Source organism: Poromitra crassiceps, assembly GCF_964638095.1.
Source record: "Poromitra crassiceps genome assembly, chromosome: 2".
NCBI classification, from domain to species: Eukaryota; Metazoa; Chordata; class Actinopteri; order Beryciformes; family Melamphaidae; genus Poromitra; species Poromitra crassiceps.
Window position 1 is genome coordinate 109,168,646 of NC_139624.1, and position 15,478 is coordinate 109,184,123.

Genomic DNA, 15,478 nt, shown 5'->3' on the forward strand with positions numbered 1-15,478 from the left:
CATGAGTTTTGAAGCGTAAATGCGAGCCCTAGAAGTAAAAAGCTTGTGGTAAACTAATCCAGAACTACACACAGTGTCGCATAGGCTTCCACGTCACGTCACTCAACTCAACCTGGACTGTTGGCGAAAACAGTGAAGAACCCGCAAGTGTTAGCATCGATGTTTTCCTGGGGCTCTCTATGGGGATATGAGACAGGGAGGGAAAGGCAGTTTTATTTGATGGGAGGGGTTGTGGAAGGGCAGGGCTGTTAAAAAATCAAGAGGGTTTTAAGGTTAGAAATGTATATTTAGACCTCCTAGTGCCATATAGGTCATCATGAAAGATATTGTGTGCTCGAGGAAGTCAAAGTAAAGGGAGTTAATTTAATGGGGACTTTACGTGAGCTTGTCAAAGCAAATCCCTATCAACCATTGAACTTAGAATAGTGCAATCTGATGCTGAACTGAAGGATATAGTAGCAACTGTGGCTGATGGACATAAATGAAGTTAGTCTGCCCTGGTCTTAGTCCTCTCCTAAGCACAGGGGAAGCTTGTTCCAATGTCGTCAGCACCAAAGTGACTGTGTTTGACATCTAACACAAGGGGAACAGAGAGATCGATAACAGCACTTCATGTTGGCATCTCAAACTGCACTTTCCAGAGGCACATACAAGAAAAGGTTGAGTAGGGGCGCGAGCAAGCAAAAATAATCTATAAAACTCACAGAAATATAAAATGAAATGGGAAAAAAGAGCTTTTTTTCATTTAATTTCATTTAATATTTCTGTGAGCCGATGGAAGAATGGTGAACGTACACTCCAGAAGGTCAGCCAGAGTCTTAGTGCGCAGGGCGACTGGCCTCTTGGTTTTGTCGTTGGTGATGGCAAACTCCTGCATGCCCAGCTCCTCCGCCACTTTGGCCTGCGTGCGGTTGTTCACCAGGGAGCTGCGCAGTAGCTGCGGACACACAAACACACACCAGGGTTCCCACACCTTCTTAAACATCAAATTCAAAGGACGTCTGGGTAGTGTAGCGGTATATTCCCTGCCTACCAACACGAGGGTCGCAGGTTCGCACCCCCGTGTTACCTCCGGGTTGGTCGGACATCCATACAGGCACGATTGGCTGGTATCTGCGGGTGGGAAGCCAGATTGGGGGTATGTGTCCTGGTCGCTGCGCTAGCGCCTCCTCTGGTCGGTCGGGGCGCCTGGTCAGGGTGGAAGGGAACTGGTGGGAATAGCATGATCCTCTCACGTGCTACATCCTACCGGTGAAGCTCCCCTCCGTCAGGTGAAAAGAAGCGGCTGGCAACTGCGCATGTGTCAGAGGAAGCATGGTGCTAGTCTCGGCTCTCCTCAGATCAGCAGAGGGTGGAGCAGCGACCGGGGCAACGGGGAAAACATTGGCCAAGTACATTTGGAGAGAAAATGGGGGGGGAAATCTGAAAAAAATAAATGAATAAATAAATAATCGAGGTTGATTACTGTTACAACACACGTTTTTATAATGAGAACTAGCAGCTTTACAGAAGCTCACAGACAACAATTAAAAAGAGAGAGGCTTGAATGTGTGAACACTTAGTTCTCACCTGTGCTGTGTTAGTGATGCCGGAGTATGGTCTCTTGCATTGCCTTTACAGTTAAGTAAAACAAATAAATCAAAATAACTTAAATTTCTATTCTTGCACAAAATATATAAATTCAAACACTTCTAATGACGCATGTCTATTGAAGTCCATTTTCAAAAACCTTCAAGGCCTTGATTCCCCCCCCTCAAATCCATAAACTTTCAAGGATTTCAAGGACCCGTGGGAACCTCAATACAGACACATTTACGCATCCAGCTGTCAAACACTCACTCAAAGATATAAGTATGCAGCCCCACACACACACACACACACGCACACGCACGCACACACACACGCGCACACACACACACACACACACGCACGCACACACACACACACGGAAACATCAAAAATAAACCTTGCACGGAATAATACATCAAAGACAGAAATGGTAATGTGAAGTAAACGTTTCGGGCAGATTGCACATTGCGCTGTTAAATATTACATTGTGACTCGGAGCTGAGCGGATGACAACATGTTCGACTGGGTAAGGTACACTTACTTCTCCAAGAGGAAAAACACCAACATGTTAAATTTAGCTATGAGACACAGAAAACAGGGAGGATGGAACGAGATACAGCATCCTGTCTTGCCATGTGTCCTCCTTACCACTCCAGTACACACACGCGCACGTTGAATGAGCACTTTTTCAATTTGAAATCCATTTCAGATGTGCCCTGCCTTTACTCCTGGGCACTGGCATCGGTGGGGCTCTCAGTCTCTTAACTACGGTCCGCTGGAAGCTTTTATACCAATGATGTCATATCCTCCATGATGTCATAGCCTCCCATCTATAAAGACTTTTCCACTAAAAAATATCTTCACTGCAGTGGTCTTAGCTTCAATCCACTTGCCTCAAGCAGTCAGTCTTCAGGAGAGAGAGTTTCTGATACTCGAACATCATGTTTTATATATATTTTATATACAGTGTGTATATATATATATATATATATATATATATATATATATATGCCGTTCAGTATCGTCTGACAAAAAAGAAAGAAAAAGGATGAGCATGTTTAAAGTGTAATCATGTTGAGTGTTTTGATTTGTTATGGCACACAAACACACACCCACACAGGTAACTTTCTTTGTCAGACAATCGACCGCTTTAGGAAAATGTGCTGACAAAGACCAGTTATTGAACATTTCCTCTGGTGACAATAGCCATTACCCATCATAAAGAAGTAGAGTAAACAGACAAGGATAAGAAGAGAGGAGGGGGAGGAGGACGAGTGGAGGAACGTTATTCTGTGGAAACAATAGTAATACACAAAATGAAGTGGGCGAATACCTGGCTGGCACTCAGAGATAGAGATAACGATAGGGGGGGGGGGATGACAGAGGGGAAAAAACAACCCAACACCCACACACTTCAACACACACACACACACACACACACACACACACACACACAGTAATTTAATGTCAGGTAAATGCATGTAGGAAGCGAATGGCAGCAGTTTTGAGTCAACTCCAGTTGTCAGACACAAAATAAAAAAAGAGAAAACAGAGCTGCAAAGACAGACAAATCTAGATGTAGGACGAACATGCCGGAGGACAGGGAAAAACAAAGCTCATGAAGAGTGTGTGATGACGGACCCCGGGGGCGCTTTCAGTTGATTTGATTTTACCGTTAAGTGTCCTTCATGGTGGTCGGGGAAGTGGATGAAGAGGTACTCTGTGGCCACGAGCTGCATGATGGAGTCTCCCAGGAACTCCATCCTCTGGTTATGCCCCCTGGAGGAGAGGGAAGGACGGGCAGAGGTAAATAGGGGTTATGGTAGAGAGGGAATGGGGCGAGAAACAAAAAGCACACAGAAGGATCCAGAGGAGATTAATTGGTGGAGAGAGGCCAGGGAGAGGAGAGCCAGAGAGGGAAGAGGTAAAAAGACCAGGGTGGGGGGTAGGGTTTAAAATGGGTTATTCAGGTACACTGCCCCCCCTGGGCACCAGCAGCATCACGCTCTCAGACAGTTGTAGCAGCCTTTTAGTCTTTTTTAAGCGAGTGCGGTGAAGTCGGCTGATGTGCATTTGGTGGGCGGCCTCTGGGAACAGGCTCGCTGACAGGCTGTGTGACAAGCTGCAGGCTGCCTCAGGTAGCAACCCTCGCAAAGAAAAGCATGGGCTTTGATTGCAATTCAAAAGAAAAAAAAGAATCTGCTTAAAAACCCTGATACACCTGCAGGAGTGCCTGTCAAACTCCTAAGCCCATAAAAGCACCCCATTTTCCAAACAAGCTTCAAAAACACGCCTTCAGACAAATCCTATGGAGGCGAATTGCAGCGCACATCATGTTTGTGTGAACAGCTGAAAGGCAGAGAGAGAGAGAGCGGCGTAACTGCCTCCACAGAGCTGGACAGGGCAGAGAGAGAGAGAGAGAGAGCTGCAACAGCCTGCACACAGCTGGAAAGGAGAGAGACAGACAGAGAGAGCTATAACAGCCTGCACAGAGCTGGCCAGGGCAGAGAGAGAGAGAGAGAGAGAGAGAGAGAGAGAGAGAGAGAGAGAGAGAGCTGTAACAGCCTGCACAGAGCTGGCCAGGGCAGAGAGAGAGAGAGAGAGAGAGAGAGAGAGCTGTAACAGCCTGCACAGAGCTGGCCAGGGCAGAGAGAGAGAGAGAGAGAGAGAGAGCTGTAACAGCCTGCACAGAGCTGGACAGGGCAGAGAGAGAGAGAGAGCTGTAACAGCCTGCACAGAGCTGGACAGGGCAGAGAGAGAGAGAGAGAGAGCTGTAACAGCCTGCACAGAGCTGGACAGGGCAGAGAGAGAGAGACAGACAGAGAGACCTATAACAGCCTGCACAGAGCTGGACAGGGCAGAGAGAGAGAGAGAGAGAGCTGTAACAGCCTCCACAGAGCTGGACAGGGCAGAGAGAGAGAGAGAGAGAGCTGCAACAGCCTGCACACAGCTGGAAAGGAGAGAGACAGACAGAGAGAGCTATAACAGCCTGCACAGAGCTGGCCAGGGCAGAGAGAGAGAGAGAGAGAGAGAGAGAGAGAGAGAGAGAGAGAGAGAGAGAGAGAGAGAGAGAGAGAGAGAGAGAGAGAGAGCTGTAACAGCCTGCACAGAGCTGGCCAGGGCAGAGAGAGAGAGAGAGAGAGAGAGAGAGAGAGAGCTGTAACAGCCTGCACAGAGCTGGCCAGGGCAGAGAGAGAGAGAGAGAGAGAGCTGTAACAGCCTGCACAGGACTGGACAGGGCAGGGAGAGAGAGAGAGAGAGCTGTAACAGCCTGCACAGAGCTGGACAGGGCAGAGAGAGAGAGAGAGCTGTAACAGCCTGCACAGAGCTGGACAGGGCAGAGAGAGAGAGAGAGAGAGAGAGAGAGAGCTGTAACAGCCTGCACAGAGCTGGACAGGGCATAGAGAGAGAGAGAGCTGTAACAGCCTGCACAGAGCTGGCCAGGGCAGAGAGAGAGAGAGAGCTGTAACAGCCTGCACAGAGCTGGACAGGGGAGAGACAGAGAGAGAGAGAGAGATGTAACAGCCTGCACAGAGCTGGACAAGGCAGAGACAGAGAGAGAGAGAGAGCTGTAACAGCCTGCACAGAGCTGGACAGGGCAGAGAGAGAGACAGACAGAGAGAGCTCTAACAGCCTGCACAGAGCTGGGCAGGGCAGATAGAGAGAGAGACCTATAACAGCCTGCACAGAGCTGGACAGGGCAGAGAGAGAGAGAGCTGTAACAGCCTGCACAGAGCTGGACAGGGCAGAGAGAGAGAGACAGACAGAGAGAGCTGTAACAGCCTGCACAGAGCTGGACAGGGCAGAGAGAGAGAGAGAGAGAGCTGTAACAGCCTGCACAGAGCTGGACAGGGCAGAGAGAGAGAGACAGACAGAGAGACCTATAACAGCCTGCACAGAGCTGGACAGGGCAGAGAGAGAGAGACAGACAGAGAGAGCTGTAACAGCCTGCACAGAGCTGGACAAGGCAGAGACAGAGAGGGAGAGAGCGAGAGAGAGAGAGCTGTAACAGCCTGCACAGAGCTGGACAGGGCAGAGAGAGAGAGACAGACAGAGAGAGCTGTAACAGCCTGCACAGAGCTGGACAGGGCAGAGAGAGAGACAGACAGAGAGAGCTGTAACAGCCTGCACAGAGCTGGACAGGGCAGAGAGAGAGACAGACAGAGAGAGCTGTAACAGCCTGCACAGAGCTGGACAGGGCAGAGAGAGAGAGACAGACAGAGAGAGCTGTAACAGCCTGCACAGAGCTGGACAGGGCAGAGAGAGAGAGACAGACAGAGAGAGCTGTAACAGCCTGCACAGAGCTGGACAGGACAGTGGGAGGGGATGGGAGGCGTGCAGCTACTGCCGCCCTAATGGCCATTAATTAAACAGAATTATAGATTAGCGTTGCAGATGTGGGCTGGTGCTATGCCAAGCAGGCAGGCAGAGTGAGTGTGTGTGTGTGTGTGTGGTGGGGGTGCAGTTTGAGGCCATGTGAGCGGGAAATGTACTGCAGCAGAGCACAGATCCATCCAGGGTCCCTATACATTTTCAATTAAAAAATCACATACTTTTGTTTTCCACACCTTGGTTTGTTTGGGAGATGTTGTCTGGTGTTCAATATGATTTACGCAGATAGACATCTTGCCCTTGCTAACTAGGTCATATCAAACTGTAGATTAATATTGTTCTTCACACCGACAAATATCAGAATACTGGTATGTGAGATGATTGGCAGGGTTCCTACATGCTTTCCATTTTAAAATTCCATATTTTTCCAGGCATACCCCATGTTGTTAACTGGATTTATTTTGGTGGGTATTTGATGTAATGCATGATGACAGTGGCTGGGTAATAAGAGCATCCATCTATCTGAACATTATCTTCACATCAACAAAAACGGTGGACTCAAAGTGGGTCTACAACAACATAGAAGCTAGAATTATGTGTGTATCGGAGCTGAACCACAACAACCTTTTGCATACAGTTCCAGACATTTGTTCAAATGCCCAAACTATTCAAGACCAGCTGGAAATGATCATATTCATGTGGTTAGGACAGACAGGGTGATGCAGAGGTAGGATCCTGTGGTTAGGACAGACAGAGTGATGCAGAGGTAGGATCATGTGGTTAGGACAGATAGGGTGATGCAGAGGTAGGATCCTGTGGTTAGGACAGACAGGGTGATGCAGAGGTAGGATCCTGTGGTTAGGACAGACAGGGTGATGCAGAGGTAGGATCCTGTGGTTAGGACAGACAGGGTGATGCAGAGGTAGGATCCTGTGGTTAGGACAGACAGGGTGATGCAGAGGTAGGATCCTGTGGTTAGGACAGATAGGGTGATGCAGAGGTAGGATCATGTGGTTAGGACAGATAGGGTGATGCAGAGGTAGGATCCTGTGGTTAGGACAGAGTGATGCAGAGGTAGGATCATGTGGTTAGGACAGACAGGGTGATGCAGAGGTAGGATCCTGTGGTTAGGAGAGACAGAGTGATGCAGAGGTAGGATCATGTGGTTAGGACAGACAGGGTGATGCAGAGGTAGGATCCTGTGGTTAGGACAGACAGGGTGATGCAGAGGTAGGATCATGTGGTTAGGACAGATAGGGTGATGCAGAGGTAGGATCATGTGGTTAGGACAGACAGGGTGATGCAGTGGTAGGATCATGTGGTTAGGACAGATAGGGTGATGCAGAGGTAGGATCATGTGGTTAGGACAGATAGGGTGATGCAGAGGTAGGATCCTGTGGTTAGGACAGACAGAGTGATGCAGAGGTAGGATCATGTGGTTAGGACAGATAGGGTGATGCAGAGGTAGGATCATGTGGTTAGGACAGACAGGGTGATGCAGAGGTAGGATCCTGTGGTTAGGACAGAGTGATGCAGAGGTAGGATCATGTGGTTAGGACAGATAGGGTGATGCAGAGGTAGGATCCTGTGGTTAGGACAGACAGAGTGATGCAGAGGTAGGATCCTGTGGTTAGGACAGACAGGGTGATGCAGAGGTAGGATCCTGTGGTTAGGACAGACAGAGTGATGCAGAGGTAGGATCCTGTGGTTAGGACAGACAGAGTGATGCAGAGGTAGGATCCTGTGGTTAGGACAGACAGGGTGATGCAGAGGTAGGATCCTGTGGTTAGGACAGACAGAGTGATGCAGAGGTAGGATCATGTGGTTAGGACAGATAGGGTGACGCAGAGGTAGGATCATGTGGTTAGGACAGACAGGGTGATGCAGAGGTAGGATCCTGTGGTTAGGACAGAGTGATGCAGAGGTAGGATCATGTGGTTAGGACAGATAGGGTGATGCAGAGGTAGGATCCTGTGGTTAGGACAGACAGAGTGATGCAGAGGTAGGATCCTGTGGTTAGGACAGACAGGGTGATGCAGAGGTAGGATCCTGTGGTTAGGACAGACAGAGTGATGCAGAGGTAGGATCCTGTGGTTAGGACAGACAGAGTGATGCAGAGGTAGGATCCTGTGGTTAGGACAGACAGGGTGATGCAGAGGTAGGATCCTGTGGTTAGGACAGACAGAGTGATGCAGAGGTAGGATCCTGTGGTTAGGACAGACAGAGTGATGCAGAGGTAGGATCCTGTGGTTAGGACAGACAGAGTGATGCAGAGGTAGGATCCTGTGGTTAGGACAGACAGGGTGATGCAGAGGTAGGATCCTGTGGTTAGGACAGACAGGGTGATGCAGAGGTAGGATCCTGTGGTTAGGACAGGTGATGCAGAGGTAGGATCCTGTGGTTAGGACAGACAGAGTGATACAGAGGTAGGATCATGTGGTTAGGACAGATAGGGTGATGCAGAGGTAGGATCCTGTGGTTAGGACAGAGTGATGCAGAGGTAGGATCATGTGGTTAGGACAGACAGGGTGATGCAGAGGTAGGATCCTGTGGTTAGGACAGATAGGGTGATGCAGAGGTAGGATCATGTGGTTAGGACAGATAGGGTGATGCAGAGGTAGGATCCTGTGGTTAGGACAGATAGGGTGATGCAGAGGTAGGATCCTGTGGTTAGGACAGACAGGGTGATGCAGAGGTAGGATCCTGTGGTTAGGACAGACAGGGTGATGCAGAGGTAGGATCCTGTGGTTAGGACAGACAGGGTGATGCAGAGGTAGGATCCTGTGGTTAGGACAGACAGAGTGATGCAGAGGTAGGATCCTGTGGTTAGGACAGGGTGATGCAGAGGTAGGATTTCTTTTTTTTTTACCTTTATTTATACAGGGGGAGTCTCACTGAGAGCAATGCTCTCTTTTTCAGGAGTGCCCTGTTCACATTCTCACACACATTCATACCTGGAAGCTGACCAGTACAACCACAGTCTGACCTGATGGCCACTGATCAGCTCCACTGGAGCAGTTGGGGTTAAGGGCCTTGCTCAAGGGCACCTCAGTGCTGGTAATGAGGGAGGGGCAAGCGCTGCCTTTTCACTTTCCCCACCCAGATTTATCCTGCCGGTCCCGGGGATTGAACTGACGACCTTCCGGTCACAAGCTCGCTTCTCTAACCATTGGGCCACCACTGCCCCAATCATGGATCATGTGGTTAGGACAGACAGGGTGATGCAGAGGTAGGATCCTGTGGTTAGGACAGACAGGGTGATGCAGAGGTAGGATCCTGTGGTTAGGACAGACAGGGTGATGCAGAGGTAGGATCCTGTGGTTAGGACAGACAGAGTGATGCAGAGGTAGGATCCTGTGGTTAGGACAGGGTGATGCAGAGGTAGGATCCTGTGGTTAGGACAGTCAGGGTGATGCAGAGGTAGGAACCTGTGGTTAGGAGCTTGAGGAATGGCTGACATGAAAAGAGTTTATGTGAGTTTATGGTCTAATTTCTTGCCCGCATGGCTTTTATGTTCTGTGGCAATATCCCAGCTGCGGCCCGGTGACGCCGCCTGACGCACACGCACTCGCTCGCACATTAAAAATACTCACAGAGCCGCTTAATGAGAAGGCACTGCAACAACACATGATGACCAACGAAAGAGGTGTGGGGGGAAAGAGGGGGAGAGGGGAGGGGGGTTGAGACGGCTTCCTGCACTTCACTCAAAATGTATCACACATATTACACTATCCCTTTTCTTTCATTTTCATGTTTTAATGAAAACAACAGTAAGACATCAGAACTATGAAATGACACAAAATGAATTATACAGTCATATCTATACAACTTCCTGACATCGGACGTGACTGGTATGTCCTCATCAGATATGACTTAAAATCATGTTTGTAACATTTTGAATATCCAGACAGCAGAAATCCATCATGTTCAAACTTCAAACATGTTTTCTGGTCATATCCAATATCCTGATAGGAGATTACTAGTGGATCTTCTGCAGATATTTCAGCTGTCCATTTGTGACTAGATACTGTATTTTCCAAATATGAGATGGCTTTATTGCATACTATCTGGCATGACATGAACTCTATTCTAGTGATTCTAGTGGTGTAAAGTGATCCCTTTCTGGAGTTGGAATGCTGAAATCTGTGACTCTCACGATCGGAGAGTATCCACCATGTATATCATCATATTTGGATCATATCTTTGAATATTCGGGCAATAATATCTGATTCGTATGGTTTTTGCAGAGTGGACAAAAAAAAGTGTGTAACAAATCCAAACTATCTCATTTTAGATTCTTTAAAGTAGCCGCCCTTTGCCTTGATGGAAAGGCTTTGGAAAGCAATTCATACACAGGATCAACTTCACTATTTAGATTTGTCTCAGAAACACATTTCAAGCTTTTAAACTGAAGCCTTTAGATCAAAATGGCTTTAAGAGACTGAAATGCATTCAATCAGGTGTGGCCAAGCTTATGATTGGTAGTGTATGAGAGTGGAAGAAGGTGCAGATGTTGTGAAAGGGGGGATTTCATGTCCAGGAGAGGCACAGGAGAGAGGAGAGGAGATAGCAGGGGGATGGAGAGATAGAGCTGATCAAACAAGAAAGAGAGAAGAGGAGAGGAGATAGCAGGGGGGGGTGGTAGAGAGATAGAGCTGGTCAAAAAGGAGAGAGAGAGAGAGGAGAAAATATACAGATCCTTTCCAAAAAATTTGAATATCATGGAAATATCATGGCATCGAGGCAGTAATTAAAGCGAAAGGATTCCTGACCAAGTATTGAGTGCAGGCATGAACATAATTTTTCAGAAGATCGACATTTCTGTTTTGAAAATACCAGTTTTTGATTGGTTTTATGTGATATTTAATTTCTTGAAATACTGTTTTGGGGTTTTTTATGAGCTGGAAGCCAGACTTATGCAAAGTTAAACAAATAAATACTTGACTTTACTTTGTGTGTAATGAATCTATAATCTATGAAGGTTTCACTTTTTCAAAGGAACTATGGAAAAAACTAACTTTTCCATGATATTCTAATTTTTTTGAAAGGATCTGTGGCTGCAGGATGGAGAGAGTGGATCAAAAAGGAAAGAGAGGAGGAGAGAAGATAGCGGGGGATGGAGAGATAGAGCTGGTCAAAAAGGAAAGATGAGGAGAGGAGATAGCGGGGGTAGAGAGATAGAGCTGGTCAAAAAGGAAAGAGAGAGGAGGAGAGGAGATAGCGGGGAGGATGGAGAGATAGAGCTGGTCAAAAAGGAAAGAGAGAGGAGGAGAGGAGATAGCAGGGAGGATGGAGAGATGGAGCTAGTCAAAAAGGAAAGAGGAGAGGAGATTGTGGGGGGATGGTAGAGAGGTAGAGCTGGTCAAAAAGGAAAGAGGAGGAGAGGAGATAGCGGGGAGGATGGTAGAGAGGTAGCGCTGGTCAAAAAGGAAAGAGACGAGGAGAGGAGATAGCGGGTAGGATGGTAGAGAGGTAGAGCTGGTAAAAAAGGAAAGAGATGAGGAGAGGAGATAGCGGGTAGGATGGTAGAGAGGTAGAGCTGGTAAAAAAGGAAAGAGACGAGGAGAGGAGATAGCGGGGGGATGGTAGAGAGGTAGAGCTGGTAAAAAAGGAAAGAGATGAGGAGAGGAGACAGCAGGGGGGATGGTAGAGAGGTAGGGCTGGTCAAAAAGGAAAGAGGAGGAGAGGAGATAGCGGGGAGGATGGAGAGATAGAGCTAGGCAAAAAGGAAAGAGAGGAGGAGAGGAGATAGCGGGGAGGATGGTAAAGAGATAGAGCTGGTCAAAAAGGAAAGAGACGAGGAGAGGAGATAGCGGGGGGATGGTAGAGAGGTAGAGCTGGTAAAAAAGGAAAGAGAGGAGGAGAGGAGATAGCGGGGAGGATGGAGAGGTAGTGCTGGTCAAAAAGGAAAGAGGAGGACAGGAGACAGCAGGGGGGATGGTAGAGAGGTAGGGCTGGTCAAAAAGGAAAGCGGATGAGGAGATAGCGGGGAGGGTGGAGAGATAGAGCTGGCAAAAAGGGAAGAGAGGAGGAGAGGAGATAGCAGGGAGGATGGAGAGATAGAGCTAGTCAAAAAGGGAAAGAGAGGTGGAGAGGAGATAGCAGGGAGGATGGAGAGATAGAGCTGGCCAAAAGGGAAAGAGAGAGGAGGAGAGGAGATAGCAGGGAGGATGGAGAGATAGAGCTGGCAAAAAGGGAAAGAGAGAGGAGGAGAGGAGATAGCAGGGAGGATGACGAGATAGAGCTGGCAAAAAAGGAAAGAGAGAGGAGGAGAGGAGATAGCAGGGAGGATGGCGAGATAGAGCTGGCAAAAAGGGAAAGAGAGGTGGAGAGGAGATAGCAGGGAGGATGGAGAGATAGAGCTGGCCAAAAGGGAAAGAGAGAGGAGGAGAGGAGATAGCAGGGAGGATGGAGAGATAGAGCTGGCAAAAAGGGAAAGAGAGAGGAGGAGAGGAGATAGCAGGGAGGATGGAGAGATAGAGCTGGCAAAAAGGAAAGAGAGAGGAGGAGAGGAGATAGCAGGGAGGATGGCGAGATAGAGCTGGCAAAAAGGAAAGAGAGAGGAGGAGAGGAGAGGAAATAGCGGGGGGGGATGGTGGGAGAGAGGAAAGCGTTCCTGTGTGAAGCCGCACAAAGAGCCATCCCTGATTCACTTCAACAGGAGAGGGACAATGCTGCGCTAAGGCGGGGGAAATTGGAGTAAAGTGCGAAGCCGAGGTCTTTATTCGCCTTTGACTTTGATCTAAAATACCTTTAACAGCCCCTCTGAAGAGGTGGCGATGGGCTGCCCCGACAGTTCCAGACAGGGATGCACTGAAAATGTCAAGCCCCTTTTCTTCGCGGTTCCCAAGGACCCTAAAAAGGAAGGATAAGACATCACTCACGTCACAGGCAGTGTTCAAAGTTTGCATTTGGGCCAGACTTTCGGGACCGTTCTATTGAAGTGAATGGTGTGGGCAGGGTAAGCCCCACTATAAACCATCATACAGTATCTGTCCTTTCACCTTGGATTGAAAAATGCTGCCACCAGATTAAAGAAAACACATCACATGATGTTGACTGATGCCCCTTTCGGTCATGTATGATGTAGTTACTGTAGCTAATCTAGCTCTATTTTGACCCAAACAGGGGCTTGAGTTGAGCTATATGCAGCTGCTGCACAGAGCCATGATCTATTTGGAGACCAATAATAAGGAAAACAATGTACGTACAATGTACATTTACATTAAAACAAACATCAGTCAACGTCACATAATGTATTTTTTTTTAATCTGGTGGAAACATTTTTCAATCAAAGGTGAAACATCACAGATATGATGGTATAGTAGGTTATAGTGGGACTTACCCTGCCCGCCCCATTTACGTCAATAGAACTGGCCCCAATGCAAAATTCGAACACTGTGATGTGAGTGATGTCTTATCCTTCTTTTTTAGGGTCCTTGCCGGTTCCGCACCCTGGGAGTTCTGTTTTGTAGGGAAAAAGCGCTGTTTTTTACATGCTTAGTGCGTACGTTTTGCGAGAGGTTAAAATGCATTCTGATCCGCCACTGCTGTGTAGGAAGTGTTACTAGGTGGGGCGAGTGGAGGAGCAGCTTGGTGTTTTTGGAGGCGTGACTAGAATTGGCGATTGCAGCGGAAATTCTGGTTATTTCGGGCATTAAAAAAATCAAACTAGGACAGCACCTTAGAATTTATGATACATGTATCAGAATCAAAATTTTGAGCATTGATGTTTCAAAGGTATCAAAATCCTCCAAAAAGTCGTTATCATAAAATAGCCAAAGGGCATTTCTGTTGAGAAATCGATTGATTGTTTTTTTTTTTACTACAGGTGAAAAATTTTGCATTGCTTCAAAGGGATAGCAAAGAAGAGCATATAAAAATCGTTCCTAACAAGCAACTTAATCTCATGTCTTAAAGTCTTATTTTTTCCTCCTAAAACCATCAAAAACTCAAATTGAGGCAAGACATTTTCACACATTGTAGTGCAAATCAGTTATGTCAGTTATGTTTTTGTTTAAGAAAGCTCCTTAAACAAGTGAAACTGCATTTAAAACAACTGGAATTGTCTCACCTCACTGGCATAGTGTTTTTTTTTTATATTATTTGCAATGAAGGTGTTCATTACTCTGACACTGCCAAATTGTTTTGCTTTCATCTGTCCTGATCGCATGATCTCGTGTGAATCCAGCTGCCTTGCAAGGTTAGGTGTTCATACTAAACGTATAAAAAAAGAAAAAAGAAGTGTCTGCACATTTTTTTTCTGATTCCCCCCCCATTTTCTCCCCAATTATACTTGGCCAAATTTCCCCCTGCTGCCACGGTCGCTGCTGCACCCTCTGCCGATCTGGGGAGAGCCGCAGACTAGCACCATGCTTCCTCCAAAACATGTGCAGTTGCCAGCCGTTTCTTTTCACCTGACAGCGGGGAGCTTCACTGGCAGGACGTAGCACGTGGGAGGATCACGCTATTCCCACCAGTTCCTTTCCACGAACAGCCGCCCCGACCGACCAGAGGAGGCGCTAGTGCAGCGACCAGGACACATACCCCAATCTGGCTTCCCACCCGCAGAGTCTGCAGCGCAGACAGGGCCAATCGTGCCTGTATGGACGCCCGACCAAGCCGGAGGTAACACGGGGCCGCGAACCTGCGACATTCATGGTGGTAGGCAAGGAATCTACCGCTACACTACCCGGACACGCCCGTGTCTGCAATTTTTTGTTTTGTTTGGCTTATTTTTCACTATGTTGTTATTAATAAGCCAAGAATGATTTTTTTTTTAATACTTCAAGAGTTGAGAGCCTCTGATTCATTGAAGACCTCACCTGAGGTCTAAAATCAATTTAGAAAAGCAAATGGCATGACGTAAAAATGTTACAAATCACTGACTCCTCTTGTAATTGTAGAGTCAAATGTGCTTTCATTCAACAAAGAACGGCATCAGAGAAAGCATCATCCTAGAATTGGTATTGAACTGGCTGCATCCTGCTGTGAGCAGAGATAGGAACCCAGAACCTCTGGGGGCAGAACAGAACTCTCCATTTCTTCTCTGTCTGGACTAGGTGGCCCCCGGGTCTCCACCAACTCTCCAAAGGGTCAACTCACATCCTGGCTTCTTGCGCAGTCTCCTTCTAGGTCAGTCCGTCCTCTACTTCCGCATAAAGTGATAGGCCTTGGGCCAGCCAGGGTCCCGTCTCCTCATCTACTACCTAGCTTATTGTTTGACCTTCCTCTTTCTTACCTGACCTGCTTCTTCTCTCCATTATGACAGCACGACCTACTTTGGTGTAACCTTTGGTCCTTATGGGCAATCAGTGCCCAGTTCCTTCCAGCTTTCAAGTCTGTCCGCTCGATTTAGGTCAACCTGCCTTTGGCCGCTAATGAATGACGAACATAAAATGATTCTGAAAATATAAGAAGTATCCCCCCCCCCACGCGAGAAAAAAGAACGATGCAATTCAGTGAAATAAGAAAAAAGATGCATAAGGTTAAAACATCGCCTTGTAGGCTATAACCCGGGTTCAGGGGATGCTACTGGAGTACAGTATGTGATGTTATGTGATGCTGGGAAGTCCGT

The 15,478-nt window shown here is 47.6% G+C and overlaps 1 protein-coding gene across 2 annotated transcripts in view; it reads right to left on the minus strand.

The window, feature by feature from the left end:
- The window catches only part of drosha (drosha ribonuclease III), a 215,037-nt gene that overhangs the window by 27,644 nt on the left and 171,915 nt on the right, over positions 1-15,478 (minus strand). For both annotated transcript variants that reach the window (XM_083652258.1, XM_083652257.1), the window contains exons 26-27: positions 3,243-3,348; positions 796-937 (exon numbers count right to left, since the gene is read on the minus strand). In XM_083652258.1, coding sequence (XP_083508384.1) covers positions 796-937; positions 3,243-3,348 — 248 coding nt within the window. The remainder of the gene's footprint in view (positions 1-795; positions 938-3,242; positions 3,349-15,478) is intronic.